Genomic DNA, 24,372 nt, shown 5'->3' with positions numbered 1-24,372 from the left:
GAGGAGTCATTCTCTTCTAACCTGATCACATCTGCTCCAGGACCTCTTGGGTTGAGGAGTCATTCTCTTCTAACCTGATCACAGCTGCTCCAGGGCCTCTCGGGTTGAGGAGTCATTCTCTTCTAACCTGATCACAAACAAAGACAAGATTCAAACAAATAAACATGATGGTCCAACATAATATGGGGGGAGGGGGTATAGGGAAGGTAGGGGGTATAGGGAAGGTAGGGGAGAGGAGGGGGGGTATAGGGAAGGTAGGAGAGAGGAGGGGGTATAGGGAAGGTAGGGGAGAGGAAGGGGTATAGGGAAGGTAAGGGAGAGGAGGGGGGTATAGGGAAGGTAGGGGAGAGGAGGGGGTATAGGGAAGGTAGGGGAGAGGAGGGGGGTATAGGGAAGGTAGGGGAGAGGAGGGGGGTATAGGGAAGGTAAGGGAGAGGAGGGGGGGTATAGGGAAGGTAGGGGAGGGAGGGGGGTATAGGGAAGGTAGGGGAGAGGAGGGGGTATAGGGAAGGTAGGGGAGAGGAGGGGGGTATAGGGAAGGTAGGGGAGAGGAGGGGTGTATAGGGAAGGTAGGGGAGAGGAGCGGGGTATAGGGAAGGTAGGGGAGAGGAGGGGGGTATAGGGAAGGTAGGGGAGAGGAGGGGGGTATAGGGAAGGTAGGGGAGAGGAGGGGGGTATAGGGAAGGTAGGGGAGAGGAGGGGGGTATAGGGAAGGTAGGGGAGAGGAGGGGGTATAGGGAAGGTAGGGGAGAGGAGGGGGTATAGGGAAGGTAGGGGAGAGGAGAGGGGTATAGGGAAGGTAGGGGAGAGGAGGGGGCATAGGGAAGGTAGGGGAGAGGAGGGGGGTATAGGGAAGGTAGGGGAGAGGAGGGGGTATAGGGAAGGTAGGAGAGAGGAGGGGGTATAGGGAAGGTAGGAGATAGGAGGGGGTATAGGGAAGGTAGGGGAGAGGAGGGGGGTATAGGGAAGGTAGGGGAGAGGAGAGGGTATAGGGAAGGTAGGGGAGAGGAGGGGGTATAGGGAAGGTAGGGGAGAGGAGGGGGGACTTCCTCCATGTCAGGTAAGCAGCCTCCAAGTCTACCCTCACCAACTGACCAGACTGAGTGAGTTCTGAACATCCCTCTCTGTCCTCTGATGCTGTGTCCAAGTCTTCTTGGGTCTTTCTGGTATCTCTCTCTTGACTCTTTAGTGAGTTTTTTCAGTTCTTTCCCAGGCTGCCTGAAAAACACAAAAAGATGGCACATACATAAGAGTTATAAACTATCAAAATAAAGAGAATCCCACACTCCATATATAAACTCCCAGTCATTTATTGGGTATTTACCAACGTTTCAGCATCACTGTGCCTTCTTCAGGGTGATGTCATCAATACTTGAGCCAGGTTATGTAGACAAACAGTGCAATTAGTGCAACCAATGACAATAGAGAGGGGTGTGTCATAATGATTAAGTTAATTACAATGTATTAATGAAACTGTTAAAAAAAACAATAGTTTATGGCATATTAAATATAAAAAAATAGTAGGGTATATTATATATATCCGGCTCTCCATGTAATCTGATTCATTATGATCTAGGATCAGGTCCCCCCTCTCCATGTAATCTGATTCATTATGATCTAGGATCAGGTCCCCCTCTCCATGTAATCTGATTCATTTTGATCTAGGATCAGGTCCCCCTCTCCATGTAATCTGATTCATTATGATCTAGGATCAGGTCGCCCCTCTCCACGTAATCTGATTCATTATGATCTAGGATCAGGTCCCCCCCTCAGCATGTAATCTGATTCATTAAGATCTAGGAACAGGTCCCCCCTCTCCATGTAATCTGCTTCATTATGATATAGGATCAGGTCCCCCCCTCTCCATGTAATCTGATTCATTATGATCAAGGATCAGGTCCCCCCTCCTCTCCATGTAATCTGATTCATTATGATCTAGGATCAGGTCCCCCTCTCCATGTAATCTGATTCATTATCATCTAGGATCAGGTCCCCCCTCTCCATGTAATCTGATTCATTATGATCTAGGACCAGGTCCCCCTCTCCATGTAATCTGATTCATTATGATCTAGGATCAGGTTCCCCTCTCCACGTAATCTGATTCATTATGATCTAGGATCAGGTCCCTCCTCTCCATGTAATCTGACTCATTATGATATAGGATCAGGTCCCTCCTCTCCATGTAATCTGATTCATTATGATATAGGATCAGGTCCCCCCTCTCCATGTAATCTGATTCATTATGATCTAGGATTAGGTCCCCCCTCTCCATGTAATCTGATTCATTATGATCTAGGATCAGGTCCCCCCTCTCCATGTAATCTGATTCATTATGATCTAGGATCAGGTCCCCCCTCTCCATGTAATCTGATTCATTATGATATAGGATCTTTTTATTTTTATTATTTCACCTTTATTTAACCAGGTAGGCCAGTTTAGAATAAGTTCTCATTTACAACTGCGGCCTGGCCAAGAATAAAGAAAAGCAGTGTGACAGAAACAACAACACAGAGTTACATGGAATAAACAAGCGTACAGTCAACACAACAGAAAAAAGAAAGTCTATATACAGTGTGTGCAAATGGCGTGAGGAGGTATGGCAATAAATAGGCCGTAGTAGCAAAGTAATGACAATTTAGCTGATTAACACTGGAGTGATAGATGAGCAGATGATGATGTGTAAGTAGAGATACTGGTGTGCAAAAGAGCAGCAAAGTAAATAAAAACAATATGGGGATGAGGTAGGTAGATTGGGTGGGCTATTTACAGATGGACTATGTACAGCTGCAGCGATCGGTTAGCTGCTCGGATAGCTGATGTTTAAAGTTAGTGAGGGAGCAATAAGTCTCCGCCTTCAGCGATTTTTGCAATTCGTTCCAGTCACTGGCAGCAGAGAACTGGAAGGAAAGGCGGCCAAAGGAGGTGTTGGCTTTGGGGAATTAACAGTGAGATGTACCTGCTGGAGCGCGTGCTACGGGTGGGTGTTGTTATCGTGACCAGTGAGCTGAGATAAGGCGGAGCTTTACCTAGTAAAGACTTATAGATGACCTGGAGCCAGTGGGTCTGGCGACGAATATGTAGCGAGGGCCAGCCGACTAAAATGACCTGGGTTGCAATCATGAAAAAAAACTACCCGGCCTTCATGGTTTGACATTGAGAACATTGGGAGAGATGAGAGCTGACGTTTTAGTAAATGTGCAGATTACGTATCTCAGTCACAGACAAGAAGCTCAATTAAGACATTATCTTCACCGATGGGACTGTGGACAACAGGACCACAGGCCAAATAATACAGCTGAACACTTCCACACTACCACAGTGAGTAGAATCAGGCTAATGAACACAGAAAACTTGCAGAATTATTAATGATGAATTGTATTAGACGTTATTAGACATTTCTGTTGTTGAGGAGGATGGGAGACCCACAGTATAGGTGCGTTACGCACAGAGACGTCAAAATGTGTTTCAAAATTCGTCAAAGAGTAATTATTTTAACCTAAAGCATTTAATAAAGACACTTATAGTACAATATTATGGGGAATAGGAATGAGAGGGCTACTTACACCATTTTGGGAAGGGATCACAGCAGTGATTGAATGAGGGTATGAGGCATGAGTTGAGGTGTTCAGAGGCTTGACCAGTGCAGGACAGGATTTGACTGGGAAGACAATAACACAAAAACACTACACAGTGAGACAAAAGAGCTAAGAATGAGTTAGTCCAAGCAAGGGGTCAAATCATGGATGTGTAATAATGTGATTGTGTTTGTGATTGACTCTACATAAAGTAATGAGAGAAAAATTGACAGGGGTTCCCTCACCGTGCATGGAGAGGAAACATTCAATGTGCCAGTGGATGAGTGGGCCACATGAGACATGGCTTCCAGTTCATGTGAGGAGTTAGTTGACAATGGTAGTGGAGTGTTCATCGCTTGTTAAACCATGGAACAGGAGGGGACTCAGCTGGACATACAAATAGCAGATACGTTCCCTTGAAGCTGAGCCATCGTAGGTTTGAACAACAAGTTTGTCCATGAAGATAAACACGGAATTCACATCTCGCCCACTTGGCAAATCAAAGTAGCCCAAGAAACTTTTTCTGAATAAAGCCCTGATCATCCACATACAGTACCTGACGATAACTGAGAACGGCAAGCAGACTGGTGGCAACCATAGGTCCCAGAATGGGGGGGGGGGAATTTTTTTGCCCTGGGGCCCAGAGTTTGTCCTTATCTGTTGACCTAACCAGGAAAACTCTGGACCCTATAAGGTATGACAGTGATGAATCAGTTGTAAAAGGTTTTGTAAGGGCTCTGATGGAACCAGTTTTAACTAAATCAGGGCACATGGTTTTTTTAACTCTTAGGGCTCGAGGACCGCTAGCGAAACACCTACGACAACATCCGGTGAAATTGCAGATCAACAAATTCAAAATAGAAATATATTAAACATTCATGAAAATACAAGTGTCATACATCATTTAAAAGCTTAGAATCTTGGCAAACGAACTGCTTTGTCAGATTTCAAAAAGGCTTTACGGTGAAAGCATAGCTTTCGATTATCTGAGGACAGCACCCCACAACAACATATTTTCCAAACAAGCACAGGCGTCACAGAATCCCAAATAGCGATAAAATAAATCACTTACCTTTGAAGATCTTCCTCTGTTTGCAATCCCAAGGGTCCCAGCTACACAATGAATGGTCGTTTTGTTCGATAAAGTCCTTCTTTTATATCCCAAAATAGTCTGTTTAGCAGGCGCCATGACTTCAGAAATCCACTCCTTCAACGTGCAGACAAAGAAGTTCTAAAAGCTACCAGTAAATTTCGTCCAAACAAGTCAAATAACGTGTCTATATCATCCTCAGGTTGTCTAAAATGTAAATAAACTATAATATTTCATACGGAAAGTACTGTGTTCAATAGGAATGCCAAATTCGCAAGTGTGGACCCTCTCCATCGCGCGCAAAAACACTGATGTGACCCAAGCAGTCAGCTCACTGAAAGTGTAAATATTTATTTATTTTTCAAAATAGAAGCCTCAAAACCTTGAATAAATACTGTTGACATCTAGTGGATGCTATTATGAATTGCAATCTGGGTGATGGACATAGGAGTTTTCAATAGCTTTACAAATATGAGCCTGTGATTTTATTTATTTTTTGGTCGGATTTTCTTCGGGTTTTCGCCTGCCATATCTGTTCTGTTATACTCACAGACATTATTTGAACAATTTTGGAAACGTCAGAGTGTTTTCTTTCCAAATCTACCAATTATATGCATAGCTTCTGGGCCTGAGTAACAGGCATTTTACTTTGGGCTCGCCAGACTCTCCGAACTTCCGAAAACTGCCCCCTAACCCTAAGACGTTTTAACGGTCCTCACACTGTTCATGCTCTCATTTCATAGACGCGTACTGCTCATCTGTTCATCTTGTAATGAATAATGTGGAAATTGAGCAAGTTGAGGAGACTAAACTGCTTGGAGTAACCCTGGATTGTAAACTGCCATGGTCAAAACATATTGATACGACAGTAGCTAAGATGGGGAGAAGTCTGTCCATAATAAAGCCCTGCTCTACCTTCTTAACAACACTATCAACAAGGCAGGTCCTACAGGCCTTAGTTTCTACCTTCTGTCATGGGAATTCTGTTCCCAATGTTCATAAACCGAACTTCAATCAAACTACTCTGTCTGCCCCCCAGAGGGTGTAAAATTCTGGTTGAATGACGCAGACGGAGAGCCAAGCTACAATTTATCAGAATGTTTATTTACGAGAGCTCTGAATATCATACAATGTACACAGCCTTTTATACCTGACATTTGGTCATACCATATGTCATACCCCTTACAAATGCCCCTCCTCTTCTTTAACACTGTCAATGCTTATTTACAAGTCTTCTCCATCTCATACATTGCTTATCATATCCTGCCCCATGTTACATAATCTACTGCAAGCCTAAAGGTTTCTCCCCTCCCTGGGTGGGGAGACCTTCTTCCTGTTATCAGTTTCACAGTGGTCACAAGTTGTCTGCTGTCTGGTTACTTACATTGCTAAATCATTAACCTCTTGGGGCTATGTGGGACGCTAGAGTGCCACCCGTGGTGCACCCTATCAACAGCAGGTGCATTTCAAGAGCGGCAAATTTGAAACCAAATAAATGTCAAAATTCAAATTTTTCAAACATACACTCTTTGAAAGATAAACATCTCCTTAATCTAACCACGTTGTCCGATTTCAAAAAGGCTTTACAGCGAAAGCAAAACATTAGATAATGTCAGCAGAGTTCCAAGCCAGAAATAATCAGACACCCATTTTTCAAGCTAGCATATAATGTCACATAAACCCAGAAGACAGCTAAATGCAGCACTAACCTTTTACAAACTTCATCAGATGACACACCTAGGACATCATGTTACACACAGCATGCATTCTTTTGTTCAATAAAGGTCATATTTATATATAAAAACAGTATTTTACATCGGCGTCTGAGTTGACTAACTATTTTCCCCTCAAATGCGTCCCGGGAAACAGTGCATAATTCCTTTATTACTATTCGAAAACAATTTTTTTAATTTATATTGTCAATCTAACATTTATAGATGAATATCTCTTGAGAACACCTGTCATACCAGATTTTAAATTAACTTTACTGGGTAATCACACTTTGCGATACTCAGAAAATGAGCCTGGAATACTAGCGCCGCGCCATCTTGGAACAATCGCATGTCACATCTCATCTTGTATAATATTGTCAATAATCGCCTACCTTTAGTTGTCTTCATCAGAAAGCACTCAGAATCCCAGGTCCACAACAGATGTATTTTCGGTCGAAAAAGTCCATAATTCATGTTCCATTAGCCTGCTGTTGGTAGCGTGTCCTAGGGCTATCTCCAAATCTTCCGACGTGCGCGGGACAGAAGTTTAGGAAAATGTACTTTTCCCCTCCTCTAGGTTCGTTCAAACATGTCAAACGTTGTAAAACATTAATCTTCAGGGCCTGTAACACCAAGAGAGCCAATAAGATTTGACGGGGACGATTGCAGAGTGTTTTGAAACACTTCCAAAGGTGGGGGTAGACAGGGCCGCCGACGTCATAATGGTGATGGCCCATCCCCTGTGACCAATTTCCAACGCGTATCATTCACTGAGTTTCGACTGTATAAGGCTCAAACCACTGTGAAAAGACTGGGGACATCTAGTGGAAGCAATAGGAAGTGCTCAGTGAACCATTGCTCACGGTTTGATTAATAGGCAAAGTGATGAAGTCGAGTCCACAATTCAGAATTACACTTCCTGTTTCAATCGGTCTCGGGGTTTTGACTGCCATATGAGTTCTGTTATACTCACAGACACCATTCAAACAGTTTTAGAAACTTTAGGGTGTTTTCTATCCATATATAATAAGTATATGCATGTCCTAGCTTCTGAGTTTGATTAGTAGGCCGTTGAAAATGGGAACGAATTTTTTTCAAAATGCGCTGTGGCGCTCCCTAACCTAGGGTAGCCCCAAGAGGTCAACTTTTCTGACACACACACATTAGTACATTCATCTTATAATCACTCGGTTATACCTTTTTTAGGGTGAAATCATTTAGTCAAACCTTTAATCATATTATTTCCATTACAATCAACCCTATTGGCTAAATATTTCACATACACTATAACACATCTATTTTTATTGGATTCAGAAATGTCACACAAAATCAAACTAGATCAAAGAAAACGAATACATGTATTTTCATTACATACTTATCAATGACTGTTCTAAGCCTATGTCCAGTCATAACTCTTCGGATTAGGATTTTTGCTATGACCTTCATTTAGAGAAACAGTCTTCCTAAACATTAAAGATGGTCTCGTCTAACATGGGCTCCTCGTAATTGAATGAATCCTCCACCAGGCTCGGCGGTAGGTATTTGTCATCCCACTGGTCTGAACTTGGAATCGGTCCGTATCTCACCATCTGCTCCGTCATCGATCTCTCCAGAGCCCTGGAAATGAGACCTCTCACACAAGGGACCAAACAACAACCACATAATATCAACACAGTCATACAGGTGAAAGCAGCCCACAACACAGTGATTACAACCTTTTTCCATTTTCCGAACGTACTATCAAACCATCCCGTGAGTGCCGTGTCCACCCTGGAATTTTCTGCTAACTCCTGAGCTAAATTGTTTAGACCGGCCAGGGCCTTGGTCACTGATCCATCTGGAGCTGTGTTCTCAGGGATGAAAGTACAGCATTCAGATCCGAACATCACACACACACCACCCTTTTCAGCCAGAAGCATATCCAAAGCTATTTTATTCTGCCATACCATCAAAGTGGTCGCAGCTGTCTGTTCTGCTAACCCTTGAATTGCCTCTCTGGTATAGTTGATGAAACGCTGTTGGTTATAATAAATGTGATTTATCCAATCCACATTTTTATTGAGAGTCAACCACCAAAAAAGACTTGATTCCAATCCAGCCCATATCTGATTCCTTGCTTTAAACTCATCAGGCACCCCCCTTGGAACCCCAATGCTATCAATGTAAATTCTATCGTCAAAGGACCCTGACGGAGCACTCCTCCCCTCTCTTTCACCTGGCACTAGGTCTTTGTGTTGTATAAGGGTGAAGGGCATGCCTAACTGTACCAATGCACAAATACCAGTACAATTTGCAGGCAGGTTTGGCCACAGCTTCATACCTCCACACAACCACCAGACATCCGCTCTCTGCCTTTTTATCTTACTAAAGTCCTCGGAACTCAACCACCCAGTCAGGTCCCTCATTGTCTCGTCAGTTGTAACATTCTCTGTCCTATTGCATGTTCTTACTTCCCCTACGTTCCATCCGTGTGTGTTGTGTCGAGCCACACAATAATAGTCTCCTCCTGCGACTGTGAAAGGGGAAGTCTGGATCTAACAGGCACATAGGATACAGATAATGCAGATCAGTGCAACTGTCTGGCTTCCTTGCCTTCATGAACAGCTTTACCATACAGGCCATTCCCCTTGGTAAATTAATTCCATCGGGTAGAAAGGGGATGGTTGTCAACTGAAGTTTGGCTGTTGCGCAGGCATAACCTTCTTCTTTAGCTACTGATCTAGCTGTATACTGAATCCATTCCAGCCATAGGTTGGAATCCCCAAACCAAGTCTCCACCTCAATCACTTCCATAAGATCTTTCGTCTGAACTATCCTCACCGGTCCTTGGCTCTGGATGACTACACAGGTAATGTCAGTTTTATCAGGGGTACTACTGGTATTCTGGCTGGCGGTAGAACTATCTCCTGTCCTAACCTCTACTACTCAGAATGGTACCGCAGTGTCGACAATGGTCTGGTCAAGGCCAACATACCATAACCCTAAATCCTCTTTCTTTATGCTTTAATTGGTCATTCCTATCTTCAAGCAATACTTCCCTTGCTCTGGATTGCAGTCAAAAACCCTGGCCTTCACTATACACCATCTGTTTCTATATTGGGTGTGTGGATTGACATAGCCTTCTCTCTCTGTGTGAGCTATGACCTGATTCCATGAGTTACACCGGGATCTACACAGATATCTTCCCCATGAAGTCCGAGTCCTAGACTGCCAGGAGGTTAGGGACCCCATTTGGTCTGCATAGAACTCTATTGAGACATCCTTCCCTAACTCTAATCTCACTTCCTTTTTATCCAGATCGAGTGACCTTTTGTACCTAGGCCATATAAACTCCTCATCTTCTACACTATGGGTCAAGTTACAACTTTCTGACTTCTCGAGTGGTTCATGGTGTATTAGGAATATGGCTCCCAAAATCAGACAGCTCAGACTGACCAGTACCCCTGTAAAGCCCCACCCCCTCCCGGAGAATATATCACTGGCTAGAGGCCAACCCACACTTTCACTTCTATGAACGCACACAGTGAGGATCGGGCGGGTTAGGGAATCTTTGTTAGAGAGGTAACCCCCGAACCTTATTGGTATTCGGTTCTTCTCCTAACTCTGTGATTGTTCGACAGTGTCAGTGTGTCTTACCCTCCCGCAATGTGTGATATGAACCCAGGTAGCTCTTTCAGCTATTCTCACCACGAAGGCTATTACCAGGAACACTTGGTATGGGCCCTCCCACCGTGGCTGCTTCCAGTTCTTTTCTCCTCAGGGACTGGATCCACACCCAGTCTCCTGGTTGGATTGAGTGAATCATCTTCTCCTGTAATTCACCTGTTGGACACAAAGTCTCGGACATACGGGTTTGGTTAACCATGTGTTCTGTTAGTGTATCTTCAACTTCTATGTCTACCTGTTCTGGCCTCCCTAACTCTGGCATTCTATATGGTTTACCTGATCAGCTAAAATGTAATCCATTATTTAAGAGAGAGATCCTAGTAAACCAACTACCCTAATCGTGTCCACCCAGTAAGTTGTGACCACTTCTTCCCATTTAATATGCTTATCTATTATAAAAAATGTTTTTTTTTAAGTAGTTCGTTATCCAATAGGCCACAAAGTGTTTCCGAACCTGCTCTACTATCCCCCCTGTTGACACATGGCTCTGCCCATGTGTCAATCTTGCCGCATCTCTAAACAATGACTTAGGTAGTATTGGTAACTTATCATGATACCAAATACCGTCCTTATATAAATTGCTCCTAACTTCTCCCATTTCGAAATCCCTTTCACTGGTGCTCTAGACTGACAAATTTAATACAGCGTTGTCTATGTTTACATCCAATTTTAAGAACTGCTGTGTCGACGGCTGTGGTTTATCCTCTCTAGGGTAGGTGGGATGAAATCGTCCCACCTACGTAACAGCCAGTGGAATCCTGTGGCGCGTTATTCAAATACCTTAGAAATGCTATTACTTCAATTTCTCAAACATATGACTATTTTACACCATTTTAAAGACAAGACTCTCGTTAATCTAACCACACTGTCTGATTTCAAAAAGGCTTTACAACGAAAGCAAAACATTAGATTATGTCAGCAGAGTACCCAGCCAGAAATAATCAGACACCCATTTTTCAAGTTAACATATAATGTCACATAAACCCAGAAGACAGCTAAATGCAGCACTAACCTTTGATGATCTTCATCAGATGACAACCCTAGGACATTATGTTATTCAATACATGCATGTTTTGTTCAATCAAGTTCATATTTATATCAAAAACCAGCTTTTTACATTAGCATGTGACGTTCAGAACTAGCATACCCCCCGCAAACGTCCGGCGAATTTACTAACAATTTACTAAATTACTCATGATAAACGTTCACAAAAAGCATAACAATTATTTTAAGAATTATAGATACAGAACTCCTCTATGCACTCGATATGTCCGATTTTAAAATAGCTTTTCGGTGAAAGCACATTTTGCAATATTCTAAGTAGATAGCCCGGCATCAAAGGGCTAGCTATTTAGACACCCAGCAAGTTTAGCCTTCACCAAACTCCGATTTACTATTAGAAAAGTTTGATTACCCTTGCTGTCTTCGTCAGAATGCACTCCCAGGACTTCTACTTCAATAACAAATGTTGGTTTGGTCCAAAATAATCCATAGTTATGTTCCAACAGCGGCGTTTTGTTCATGCGTTCAAGACACTATCCGAATGGTAAATAAGGGTCACGCGCACGGCGCATTTCGTGACAAAAGATTTCTAAATATTTAATTACCGTACTTCGAAGCATGTCAACCGCTGTTTAAAATCAATTTTTATGCAATTTTTCTCGTAAATTTGCGATAATATTCCGACCGGGAATCTGCAATTAGGTAAACAGACGAAAGAAAATAAATCACTGGGTCGACTCGGGCACGCGCCTAAGCCCTTTGTCCTCTGATCGGCCACTAGGCAAAGGCGATAATGTGTTTCAGCCAGAGGCTACCTCGATATCGTTCAGCTTTTTCGCGGGCTCTGAGAGCCTATGGGAGCCGTAGGAAGTGTCACGTTACAGCTAAGATCCTCAGTCTTCAATAAACAGAGACAAGAAGAACGACACCTTGTCAGACAAGCCACTTCCTGCATGAAATCTTCTCAGGTTTTTGCCTGCCATATGAGTTCTGTTATACTCACAGACACCATTAACCTCTATGGGCTAGGTGGGACGCAAGCGTCCCACCCGTGGTGCACTCCATCAACAGCAGGTGCATTTCAAGAGCGGCAAATTTGAATCCAAATAAATGTCAAAATTCACATTTTTCAAACATACAACTATTTTACACCCTTTGAAAGATAAACATCTCCTTAATCTAACCACGTTTTACGATTTCAAAAAGGTTTTACGGCGAAAGCATAAATTTAGAGTATGTTAGGACAGTACATTTACAAGAGTTGTGTGTAATGTTTTGTCAATTCAAAGACAGGGTCACCAAAACCATAAAACCAGCTAAAATGATGCACTAACCTTTTACAATCTCCATCAGATGACACTCCTAGGACATTATGTTAGACAATGCATGCATTTTTAGTTCTATCAAGTTCATATTTATATCCAAAAACAGCGTTTTACTATGGCATTGATGTTGAGGAAATCGTTTCCCTCCAATAACCGGCAGTCAAGTCAGCACCACAAATTGGGGGGGCAGTATTGACACGGCTGGATAAAAAAACATACCCGATTTAATCTGGTTACCACTCCTACCCAGTAACTAGAATATGCATATACTTATTACATATGGATAGAAAACACCCTAAATTTTCTAAAACTGTTTGAATGGTGTCTGTGAGTATAACAGAACTCATTTGGCAGGCAAAACCCTGAGACATTTTCTGACAGGAAGTGGATACCTGATGTGTTGTATTACCTTTAAACCTATCCCATTGAAAAACACAGGGGCTGAGGAATATTTTGGCACTTCCTATTGCTTCCACTAGATGTCACCAGCCTTTACAAAGTGTTTTGAGTCTTCTGGAGGGAGATCTGACCGAACAAGAGCCATGGAACGATGATGGCCCATTAGACACCTGGCGCGCGAGTTCATGTTGGGTACCCTCGTTCCAATACGTTATAAAAGAGTATGCATTCGTCCAACTTGAATATTATTCATGTTCTGGTTAAAAAAGGCCCTAATGATTTATGTTATACAACGTTTGACATGTTTGAACGAACGTAAATATATTTTTTCCCCTCGTTCATGACGAGAAGTCCGGCTGGCTTAGATCATGTGCTAACAAGACGGAGATTTTTGGACATAAATGATGAGCTTTTTTGAACAAAACTACATTCGTTATGGACCTGTGATACCTGGAAGTGACATCTGATGAAGAGAATCAAAGGTAATGGATTATTTACATAGTATTTTCGATTTTAGATCTCCCCAACATGACGTCTAGTCTGTATCGCAACGCGTATTTTTCTGGGCGCAGTGCTCAGATTATTGCAAAGTGTGATTTCCCAGTAAGGTTATTTTTAAATCTGGCAAGTTGATTGCGTTCAAGAGATGTAAATCTATAATTCTTTAAATGACAATATAATATTTTACCAATGTTTTCTAATTTTAATTATTTAATTAGTGGTGCTGACTTGACTGCCGGTTATTGGAGGGAAACGATTTCCTCAACATCAATGCCATAGTAAAACGCTGTTTTTGGATATAAATATGAACTTGATAGAACTAAAAATGCATGCATTGTCTAACATAATGTCCTAGGAGTGTCATCTGATGGAGATTGTAAAAGGTTAGTGCATCATTTTAGCTGGTTTTATGGTTTTGGTGACCCTGTCTTTGAATTGACAAAACATTACACACAACTCTTGTAAATGTACTGTCCTAACATACTCTAAATTTATGCTTTCGCCGTAAAACCTTTTTGAAATCGTAAAACGTGGTTAGATTAAGGAGATGTTTTATCTTTCAAAGGGTGTAAAATAGTTGTATGTTTGAAAAATTTGAATTTTGACATTTATTTGGATTCAAATTTGCCGCTCTTGAAATGCACCTGCTGTTGATGGAGTGCACCACGGGTGGCACGCTAGCGTCCCACCTAGCCCATAGAGGTTAACAACTGGTAAATTCCCACCTCCCACTTACGAATGCAACACAACACCAAGCATAAGCAGCTGACACAAACAATGTCAATAGGAAGACCAAGATGCTGGACCCTAGTAGACTAAGTCTTATTCTGAAAGGGGTCAGACGGTAGGAAATATTAAAGTCACAGTTCCTACTTTGATGAGGACGGGGGAAAGAGATGGAAATGGAAGATTGAATGATGGCTGTTCTGTTTTCCCCACCGTCACCCCACGTTTCAGGACAACATGATGGAAATGGAAGATTGAATAATGGCTGTTCTGTTTTCCCCTCCGTCACCCCACGTTTCAGGACAACATGATGGAAATGGAAGATGGAATAATGGCTGTTCTGTTGTCTCCACCGTCACCCCACGTTTCAGGACAACAAGATGGAAATGGAAGATGGAATAATGGCTGCTATGTCACCCCACGTTTCAGGACAACATGATGGAAATGGAAGATGGAATAATGGCTGCTATGTCACCCCACGTTTCCACATCTGTTCCTTTGTAAGCGCGGAGTCACTGCGCTGATAGGGAAATGACCTGTTAGTGGTGAGCTCCCACTGCTACGTCTTCCTGGCCGTCATAGTGACCCCCTAGCTGTGTCTGTCGGACCAACCTGCTGCACCAGACCAGCCACGACAATGACGGTATTCAGAAAGTAGGGTTTTAGGGCACAGCTTGACACTAATACAAAACGAAGAATGGAAGTAGAAAATGTAATGCAAATGTTCTTGGTGGGAAAGTAGGCCAACCACTTCCTCTAACTACTCAGGTTTTCTTGGAATTTGATAAGTGTTAGCCCTGTGCCTCTGGCTTTGTTATTATTGAGAACATTAGCTATTATAAAGAGACTTTACTGTGACCGTGGGACAGGATTCCTGTTATATAAGGACAAGACAAGACCGTGGGACAGGATTCCTGTTATATAAGGACAAGACAAGACCGTGGGACAGGATTCCTGTTATATAAGGACAAGACAAGACCGTGGGACAGGATTCCTGTTATATAAGGACAAGACAAGACCGTGGGACAGGATTCCTGTTATATAAGGACAAGACAAGACCGTGGGACAGGATTCCTGTTATATAAGGACAAGACAAGACCGTGGGACAGGATTCCTGTTATATAAGGACAAGACAAGAGCGTGGGACAGGATTCCTGTTATATAAGGACAAGACAAGACCGTGGGACAGGATTCCTGTTATATAAGGACAAGACAAGACCGTGGGACAGGATTCCTGTTATATAAGGACAAGACAAGACCGTGGGACAGGATTCCTGTTATATAAGGACAAGACAAGTCCGTGGGACAGGATTCCTGTTATATAAGGACAAGACAAGTCCGTGGGACAGGATTCCTGTTATATAAGGACAAGACAAGACCGTGGGACAGGATTCCTGTTATATAAGGACAAGACAAGACCGTGGGACAGGATTCCTATTATATAAGGACAAGACAAGACCGTGGGACAGGATACCTGTTATATAAGGACAAGACAAGACCGTGGGACAGGATTCCTGTTATATAAGGACAAGACAAGACCGTGGGACAGGATTCCTGTTATATAAGGACAAGACAAGACCGTGGGACAGGATTCCTGTGAAGACACTGTAAGGACATGGAAGTGTAGTCCCCAGCAGACATGGCAGAGGCGTTAGGAGACCCTTTAAGGCATGTCTGTCTGACTGACCAGCTGCACCAGACCAGCCACGATGATGACGCTCTTCAGAAAGTAGAGTTTTAGGGCACAACTTGATACAAAAAAACTCTAATAAAAAACAGAAAGTAAAAAAGGTAAGGTTATGTTAATAGATAATGCGTGTGGTTCTTGTTAGAAAAGAAGGACAAAGCCTTTCTCACTCAGATTTCCTTGGGATATAGTGTAAGCGCAATGGCTCTGTCTCAGCTGTTGAGATCATTGACAATTTATTGTGCAGACCTTATTGAGATAGTGGGACACGGACAGGGTTCCACTAAGGACATTATAAGGACACTAGGGTGTACAAGTACCAGCAGACATGGCTTTATCATCACACTGAAGGGCTTTACTTCAACAGGTGGACATGTACCTTGTACAGTGGCAGCCATTGGAAACGCTTTGATGTCATAGCATATGAGGTTTTTTTGGAGACCCTTTAAAACCTGTTAGGGCTAGGGGGCAGCATTTGCACGTCTGGATAAAAAAATGTACCCGATTTAATCTGGTTACTAATCCTACCCAGTAACTAGAATATGCATATACTTATTATATATGGATAGAAAACACTCTAAAGTTTCTAAAACTGTTTGAATGGTGTCTGTGAGTATAACAGAACTCATTTGTCAGGCAAAACCCTGAGACATTTTCTGACAGGAAGTGTATACCTGATGTGTTGTATTACCTTTAAACCTATCCCATTGAAAAACACAGGGGCTGAGGAATATTTTGGCACTTCCTATTGCTTCCACTAGATGTCACCAGCCTTTACAAAGTGTTTTGAGTCTTCTGGAGGGAGATCTGACCGAACAAGAGCCATGGAACGATGATGTCCCATTAGACACCTGGCGCGCGAGTTCATGTTGGGTACCCTCGTTCCAATACGTTATAAAATAGTATGCATTCGTCCACCTTGAATATTATTCATGTTCTGGTTAAAAAAGGCCCTAATGATTTATGCTATACAACGTTTGACATGTTTGAACGAACGTAAATATATTTTTTCCCCTCGTTCATGACGAGAAGTCCGGCTGGCTTAGATCATGTGCTAACAAGACGGAGATTTTTGGACATAAATGATGAGCTTTTTTGAACAAAACTACATTCGTTATGGACCTGTGATACCTGGAAGTGACATCTGATGAAGAGAATCAAAGGTAATGGATTATTTACATAGTATTTTCGATTTTAGATCTCCCCAACATGACGTCTAGTCTGTATCGCAACGCGTATTTTTCTGGGCGCAGTGCTCAGATTATTGCAAAGTGTGATTTCCCAGTAAGGTTATTTTTAAATCTGGCAAGTTGATTGCGTTCAAGAGATGTAAATCTATAATTCTTTAAATGACAATATAATATTTTACCAATGTTTTCTAATTTTAATTATTTAATTTGTGACGCTGACTTGACTGCCGGTTATTGGAGGGAAACGATTTCCTCAACATCAATGCCATAGTAAAACGCTGTTTTTGGATATAAATATGAACTTGATAGAACTAAAAATGCATGCATTGTCTAACATAATGTCCTAGGAGTGTCATCTGATGGAGATTGTAAAAGGTTAGTGCATCATTTTAGCTGGTTTTATGGTTTTGGTGACCCTGTCTTTGACTTGACAAAACATTACACACAACTCTTGTAAATGTACTGTCCTAACATACTCTAAATTTATGCTTTCGCCGTAAAACCTTTTTGAAATCGTAAAACGTGGTTAGTTTAAGGAGATGTTTATCTTTCAAAGGGTGTAAAATAGTTGTATGTTTGAAAAATTTGAATTTTGACATTTATTTGGATTCAAATTTGCCGCATTTGAAATGCACCTGCTGTTGATGGAGTGCACCACGGGTGGCACGCTAGCGTCCCACCTAGCCCATAGAGGCTAAGAATGGTCTAATGTTCTGTTGGCCATTAGCCCTGTATGGAATGTTTGTGCACATTCCTCAGAGGAAAACAGGAACCAAGTCGTATACTCAGGCCAGGATTCAAATGGAGGCTGTGTTGGAGAACACTTGACAGTTAAAGGTAATTTCCATTTCAACCGACATCTGCAGCGTTTACCATAAATTCCATCACTGCTGACACAGGAACATTGCCTTTAAAAAGGTCTAAGGGCCCAGGGATGGGTTTCTACTAAGCTGACATAGGGAATTGTTTTAAGATGGTCATACCAAGTATCATTTAGATATTTCATTTGGACTTTTAGGACCCCTGTAAGTAATGAAAACAGATATTTGATTAGACATTGAATTTGGCCTTACTGCTATTAGCCCACAGAAACACATTGAATAACAACAGTTCTGTAAGGTTATACATGTATATGATGTAGCCTACATAGATAACGCATGCAGACACGTGCACAAAAAACACACATGCAAGCACATGTGTCGGATAGCTACGCACGCACACACACATCCACACACAAACACACCCCAATTAATGATGCGGTGGAAGTGAGTCAAATGACCAAATTTCCCTCTAGTGACCTCATGGGTGGAACCTTATTAATATGTTTCATCATTTCATCATTAATAAACATTATATTGGTTTAAACTGAGAAAATATGGTGTTTCTGTGTCAAATGGTTTTGTTATATTTCAGTCTTCTGTGATGTATATAAAGTGTAATATTGGGAGGCCAACTCAAAATTAAATGCACTATATATATATATATATATATATATACACTATATATGGACACCCCTTCCAATTAGTGGATTCGGCTATTTCAGCCACACCCGTTGCTGACAGGTGTATAAAATCGAGCACACGGCCAAGCGATCTCCATAGGAAAACACTGGCAGAAGAAAGGCCTTACTGAAGAGGTCAGTGACTTTCAACGTGGCACCGTCATAGGATGCCACCTTTCCAACACGTCAGTTCATCACATTTCTGCCCTGCTAGAGCTGCCCCGGTCAACTGTAAGTGCTGTTATTGTGAAATGGAAATGTCTTGGAGCAACAACGGCTCAGCCAGGAAGTGGTAGGCCACACAAGCTCACAGAATGGGACCACAGAGTGCTGAAACGGATAGCACGTAAAAATCATCTGTCCTCGGTTGCAACACTCACTACCGAGTTCCAAACTGCCTCTGGAAGCAACGTCAGCACAAACACTGTTCATTGGGAGATTCATGGAATGGGTTTCCATGGCCTGCAGCCGCCACTTTGTAAATGTATTAAACTGTTATAGAGGATCACTCTGTAAATGTATTAAACTGGAATAGAGGGTCACTCTGTAAATGTATTAAACTGTGATAGAGGATCACTATGTAAATGTATTAAACTGTTATAGAGGATCACTCTGTAAATGTATTAAACTGGAATAGAGGGTCACTTTGTAAATGTATTAAACTGGGATAGAGGATCACTCTGTAAATGTATTAAACTGTGATAGAGGATCACTATGTAAATGTATTAAACTGGAATAGAGGATCACTCTGTAAATGTATTAAACTGGGATAGAGGATCACTCTGTAAATGTATTAAACTGGGATAGAGGATCACTATGTAAATGTATTAAACTGTGATAGGGATAGAGTATCACTATGTAAATGTATTAAACTGTGATAGAGAATCACTTTGTAAATGTATTAAAATGTGATAGAGGGTCACTCTGTAAATGTATTAAACTGTTATAGAGGATCACTCTGTAAATGTATTAAACTGTTATAGAGGACCACTCTGTAAATGTATTAAACTGTGATAGAGGATCACGATGTAAATGTATTAAACTGGGATAGAGGATCACTCTGTCAATGTATTAACCTGTGATAGAGGATCACTCTGTAAATGTATTAAACTGTGATAGAGGATCACTCTGTAAATGTATTAAACTGTGATAGAGGATCACTTTGTAAATGTATTAAACTGGGATAGAGGATCACTCTGTCAATGTATTAAACTGTGATAGAGGATCACGATGTAAATGTATTAAACTGTGATAGAGGATCACTCTAAATGTATTAACCTGTGATAGAGGATCACTTTGTAAATGTATTAAACTGTGATAGAGGATCACGATGTAAATGTATTGAACTGGAATAGAGGATCACTCTGTAAATGTATTAAACTGTGATAGAGGATCACGATGTAAATGTATTAAACTGTGATAGAGGATCACTCTGTAAATGTATTAAACTGGAATAGAGGTTCACTCTGTAAATGTATTAAACTGTGATAGAGGGTCACTCTGTAAATGTATTAAACTGGGATAGAGGATCACTATGTAAATGTATTAAACTGTGATAGGGATAGAGTATCACTATGTAAATGTATTAAACTGTGATAGAGAATCACTTTGTAAATGTATTAAAATGTGATAGAGGGTCACTCTGTAAATGTATTAAACTGTTATAGAGGATCACTCTGTAAATGTATTAAACTGTTATAGAGGACCACTCTGTAAATGTATTAAACTGTGATAGAGGATCACTTTGTAAATGTATTAAACTGGGATAGAGGATCACTCTGTCAATGTATTAACCTGTGATAGAGGATCACTCTGTAAATCTATTAAACTGTGATAGAGGATCACTCTGTAAATGTATTAAACTGTGATAGAGGATCACTTTGTAAATGTATTAAACTGGGATAGAGGATCACTCTGTCAATGTATTAAACTGTGATAGAGGATCACGATGTAAATGTATTAAACTGTGATAGAGGATCACTCTAAATGTATTAACCTGTGATAGAGGATCACTTTGTAAATGTATTAAACTGTGATAGAGGATCACGATGTAAATGTATTGAACTGGAATAGAGGATCACTCTGTAAATGTATTAAACTGTGATAGAGGGTCACGATGTAAATGTATTAAACTGTGATAGAGGATCACTCTGTAAATGTATTAAACTGGAATAGAGGTTCACTCTGTAAATGTATTAAACTGTGATAGAGGGTCACTCTGTAAATGTATTAAACTGGGATAGAGAATCACTCTGTAAATGTATTAAACTCTGATAGAGGGTCACTCTGTAAATGTATTAAACTGGGATAGAGGATCACTCTGTAAATGTATTAAACTGTGATAGAGGATCACGATGTAAATGTATTAAACTGTGATAGAGGATCACGATGTAAATGTATTAAACTGGAATAGTGATAGAGGATCACTTTGTAAATGTATTAAACTGGGATAAAGGTTCACTCTGTAAATGTATTAAACTGTGATAGAGGATCACTATGTAAATGTATTAAACTGGGATAGAGAATCACTATGTAAATGTATTAAACTGGAATAGTGATAGAGGTTCACTTTGTAAATGTATTAAACTGTGATAGAGGATCACTTTGTAAATGTATTAAACTGGGATAGAGGATCACTTTGTAAATGTATTAAACTGTGATAGAGGATCACTCTGTAAATGTATTAAACTGTGATAGAGGATCACTCTGTAAATGTATTAAACTGTGATAGAGGATCACTCTGTAAATGTATTAAACTGTGATAGAGGATCACTTTGTAAATGTATTAAACTGTGATAGAGGATCACTTTGTAAATGTATTAAACTGTGATAGAGGTTCACTTTGTAAATGTATTAAACTGTGATAGAGGATCACTCTGTAAATGTATTAAACTGGAATAGAGGCTCACTATGTAAATGTATTAAACTGTGATAGAGGATCACTCTGTAAATGTATGAAACTGTGATAGAGGATCACTATGTAAATGTATTAAACTGTGATAGAGGATCACTCTGTAAATGTATTAAACTGTGATAGAGGATCACTTTGTAAATGTATTAAACTGGGATAGAGGATCACTCTGTCAATGTATTAAACTGTGATAGAGGACCACTATGTAAATGTATTAAACTGTGATAGAGGATCACGATGTAAATGTATTAACCTGTGATAGAGGATCACTCTGTAAATGTATTAAACTGTGCATTTTACCCGTTCCAGTCCCCTTCCTCCTGGGGATACTTTTTGAGAAGCTCTGTTCTGAGATACTCAGTTCTGGTGACCAAATAAAAGTACATTCTCCTCCAAAATGTATCAAAATAAAATTATGCTGACACCATCTAAAATATAATTTACACCTCCAGAAATGAGCCCAATAAGATATTGGTAAAAATGTTAAATGATTTTAACACATTGGAACAAAAAACCTGTATGGATGGTATATTATCAGCTATTAGTAATAAGCATTATCACCTGATGCAGCACAGTGTCTATAAATACATAGGCTGAAGCATGGGGTTTGTCTATCTACATTATCACCTGCAACCCAACTGATGCAGCATAGTGTCTATAAATACATAGGCTGAAGCATGGGGTTTGTCTATCTACATTATCACCTGTATCAACTGATGTAGCATAGTGACTATAAATACATAGGCTGAATCATGGGGTTTGTCTATCTACATTATCACCTGTATCAACTGATGTAGCATAGTGGCTATAAATACATAGGCTGAAGCATGGGGTTTGTCTAACTACATTATCACCTGTAACAACTGATGCAGCATAGTGGCTATAAATACATAGGCTGAAGCATGGGGTTTGTCTATCTACATTATCACCTGTATCAACTGATGTAGCATAGTGGCTATAAATACATAGGCTGAAGCATGGGGTTTGTCTATCTACATTATCACCTGTAACCCAACTGATGCAGCATAGTGGCTATAAATACATAGGCTGAAGCATGGGGTTTGTCTATCTACATTATCACCTGCAACCCAACTGATGCAGCATAGTGTCTATAAATACATAGGCTGAAGCATGGGGTTTGTCTATCTACATTATCACCTGTATGAACTGATGCAGCATAGTGACTATAAATACATAGGCTGAATCATCGGGTTAGTCTATCTACATTATCACCTGTATGAACTGATAACACATGGTCTGATAAACACTCCTAACAACCCCACCACTAGGAGGTGTCCACATGGTCTGATAAACACTCCTAACAACCCCACCACTAGGTGGTGTCCACATGGTCTGATAAACACTCCTAACAACCCCACCACTAGGAGGTGTCCACATGGTCTGATAAACACTCCTAACAACCCCACCACTAGGAGGTGTCCACATGGTCTGATAAACACTCCTAACAACCCCACCACTAGGAGGTGTCCACATGGTCTGATAAACACTCCTAACAACCCCACCACTAGGAGGTGTCCACATGGTCTGATAAACACTCCTAACAACCCCACCACTAGGAGGTGTCCACATGGTCTGATAAACACTCCTAACAACCCCACCACTAGGAGGTGTCCACATGGTCTGATAAACACTCCTAACAACCCCACCACTAGGAGGTGTCCACATGGTCTGATAAACACTCCTAACAACCCCACCACTAGGAGGTGTCCACATGGTCTGATAAACACTCCTAACAACCCCACCACTAGGAGGTGTCCACATGGTCTGATAAACACTCCTAACAACCCCACCACTAGGAGGTGTCCACATGGTCTGATAAACACTCCTAACAACCCCACCACTAGGAGGTGTCCACATGGTCTGATAAACACTCCTAACAACCCCACCACTAGGAGGTGTCCACATGGTCTGATAAACACTCCTAACAACCCCACCACTAGGAGGTGTCCACATGGTCTGATAAACACTCCTAACAACCCCACCACTAGGAGGTGTCCACATGGTCTGATAAACACTCCTAACAACCCCACCACTAGGAGGTGTCCACATGGTCTGATAAACACTCCTAACAACCAGACCACTAGGAGGTGTCCACATGGTCTGATAAACACTCCTAACAACCCCACCACTAGGAGGTGTCCACATGGTCTGATAAACACTCCTAACAACCCCACCACTAGGAGGTGTCCACATGGTCTGATAAACACTCCTAACAACCCCACCACTAGGAGGTGTCCACATGGTCTGATAAACACTCCTAACAACCAGACCACTAGGAGGTGTCCACATGGTCCTAAATCACACCGTTTCCTTATTTTGTATCACATTCCAATGATAAAACTGGTCATGTTGCCTAGTGGTTAGAGTGTTGGGAATGTAACTGAAAGGTCACTGGTTTGAATATCTGAGCTGTCAAGGTGCAAATCTGTCTATGTGCCGTTAAGCAAGGCACTTAACCCTAATTTGCTCCAAGGGAACCGTACTACTATGGCTGACCCTGTAAAACAACACATTTCACTGCACCAATATGGTGTTTGTGACAATAAAACATTTTATGTATTTTTTTCTCAATTACAACAATTCATTTAACAATGCTGGTAACAGATCTTGATGACATTCCTCCAAGGACACCTTGACTTGCATTACATTCTCACTGCAGAAAAATATTCTCATGTTATTGAACCATAAATTGTACATATATGTGTTAGATAATAACCCTGGATGATGAATGTGTGAACTATCTTGTCATCTTTTTGGGTAACCACAATGGAACATTCTAGTCTTTAAGGACATGAACTGGCAGAACAGGTTTCAGCAAAGTATGGAGTCATTGTTTTCAGGAAGGTGCAACCATGGTGATAGGAGAGACAGGAGGCAGACTAAGAGAAAGGGATAACAAACCAGGGTCACCATACTACTGTCTGACCCTGTACAACAACACATTACACTGCACCTATCATACTACTGTCTGACCCTGTACAACAACATCTATCATACTACTGGCTGACCCTGTATAACAACACATTACACTGCACCTATCATACTACTGTCTGACCCTGTACAACA

The 24,372-nt window shown here is 41.2% G+C and overlaps 1 protein-coding gene across 1 annotated transcript in view; it reads left to right on the top strand.

The window, feature by feature from the left end:
• Positions 1-14,589, top strand: part of LOC145877297 (NLR family CARD domain-containing protein 3-like) — a 35,273-nt gene extending 20,684 nt beyond the window's left edge. The window contains exon 4 of the mRNA XM_082972606.1: positions 14,524-14,589. Coding sequence (XP_082828732.1) covers positions 14,524-14,589 — 66 coding nt within the window. The remainder of the gene's footprint in view (positions 1-14,523) is intronic.
• The last annotated feature ends 9,783 nt before the right edge of the window (positions 14,590-24,372 follow it).

The sequence above is a fragment of the Salmo salar genome, unplaced genomic scaffold (assembly GCF_965601325.2).
Source record: "Salmo salar unplaced genomic scaffold, fSalSal1 ptg000838l, whole genome shotgun sequence".
Classification (NCBI taxonomy): Eukaryota; Metazoa; Chordata; class Actinopteri; order Salmoniformes; family Salmonidae; genus Salmo; species Salmo salar.
This window is presented reverse-complemented; position numbering and strand designations above follow the sequence as displayed.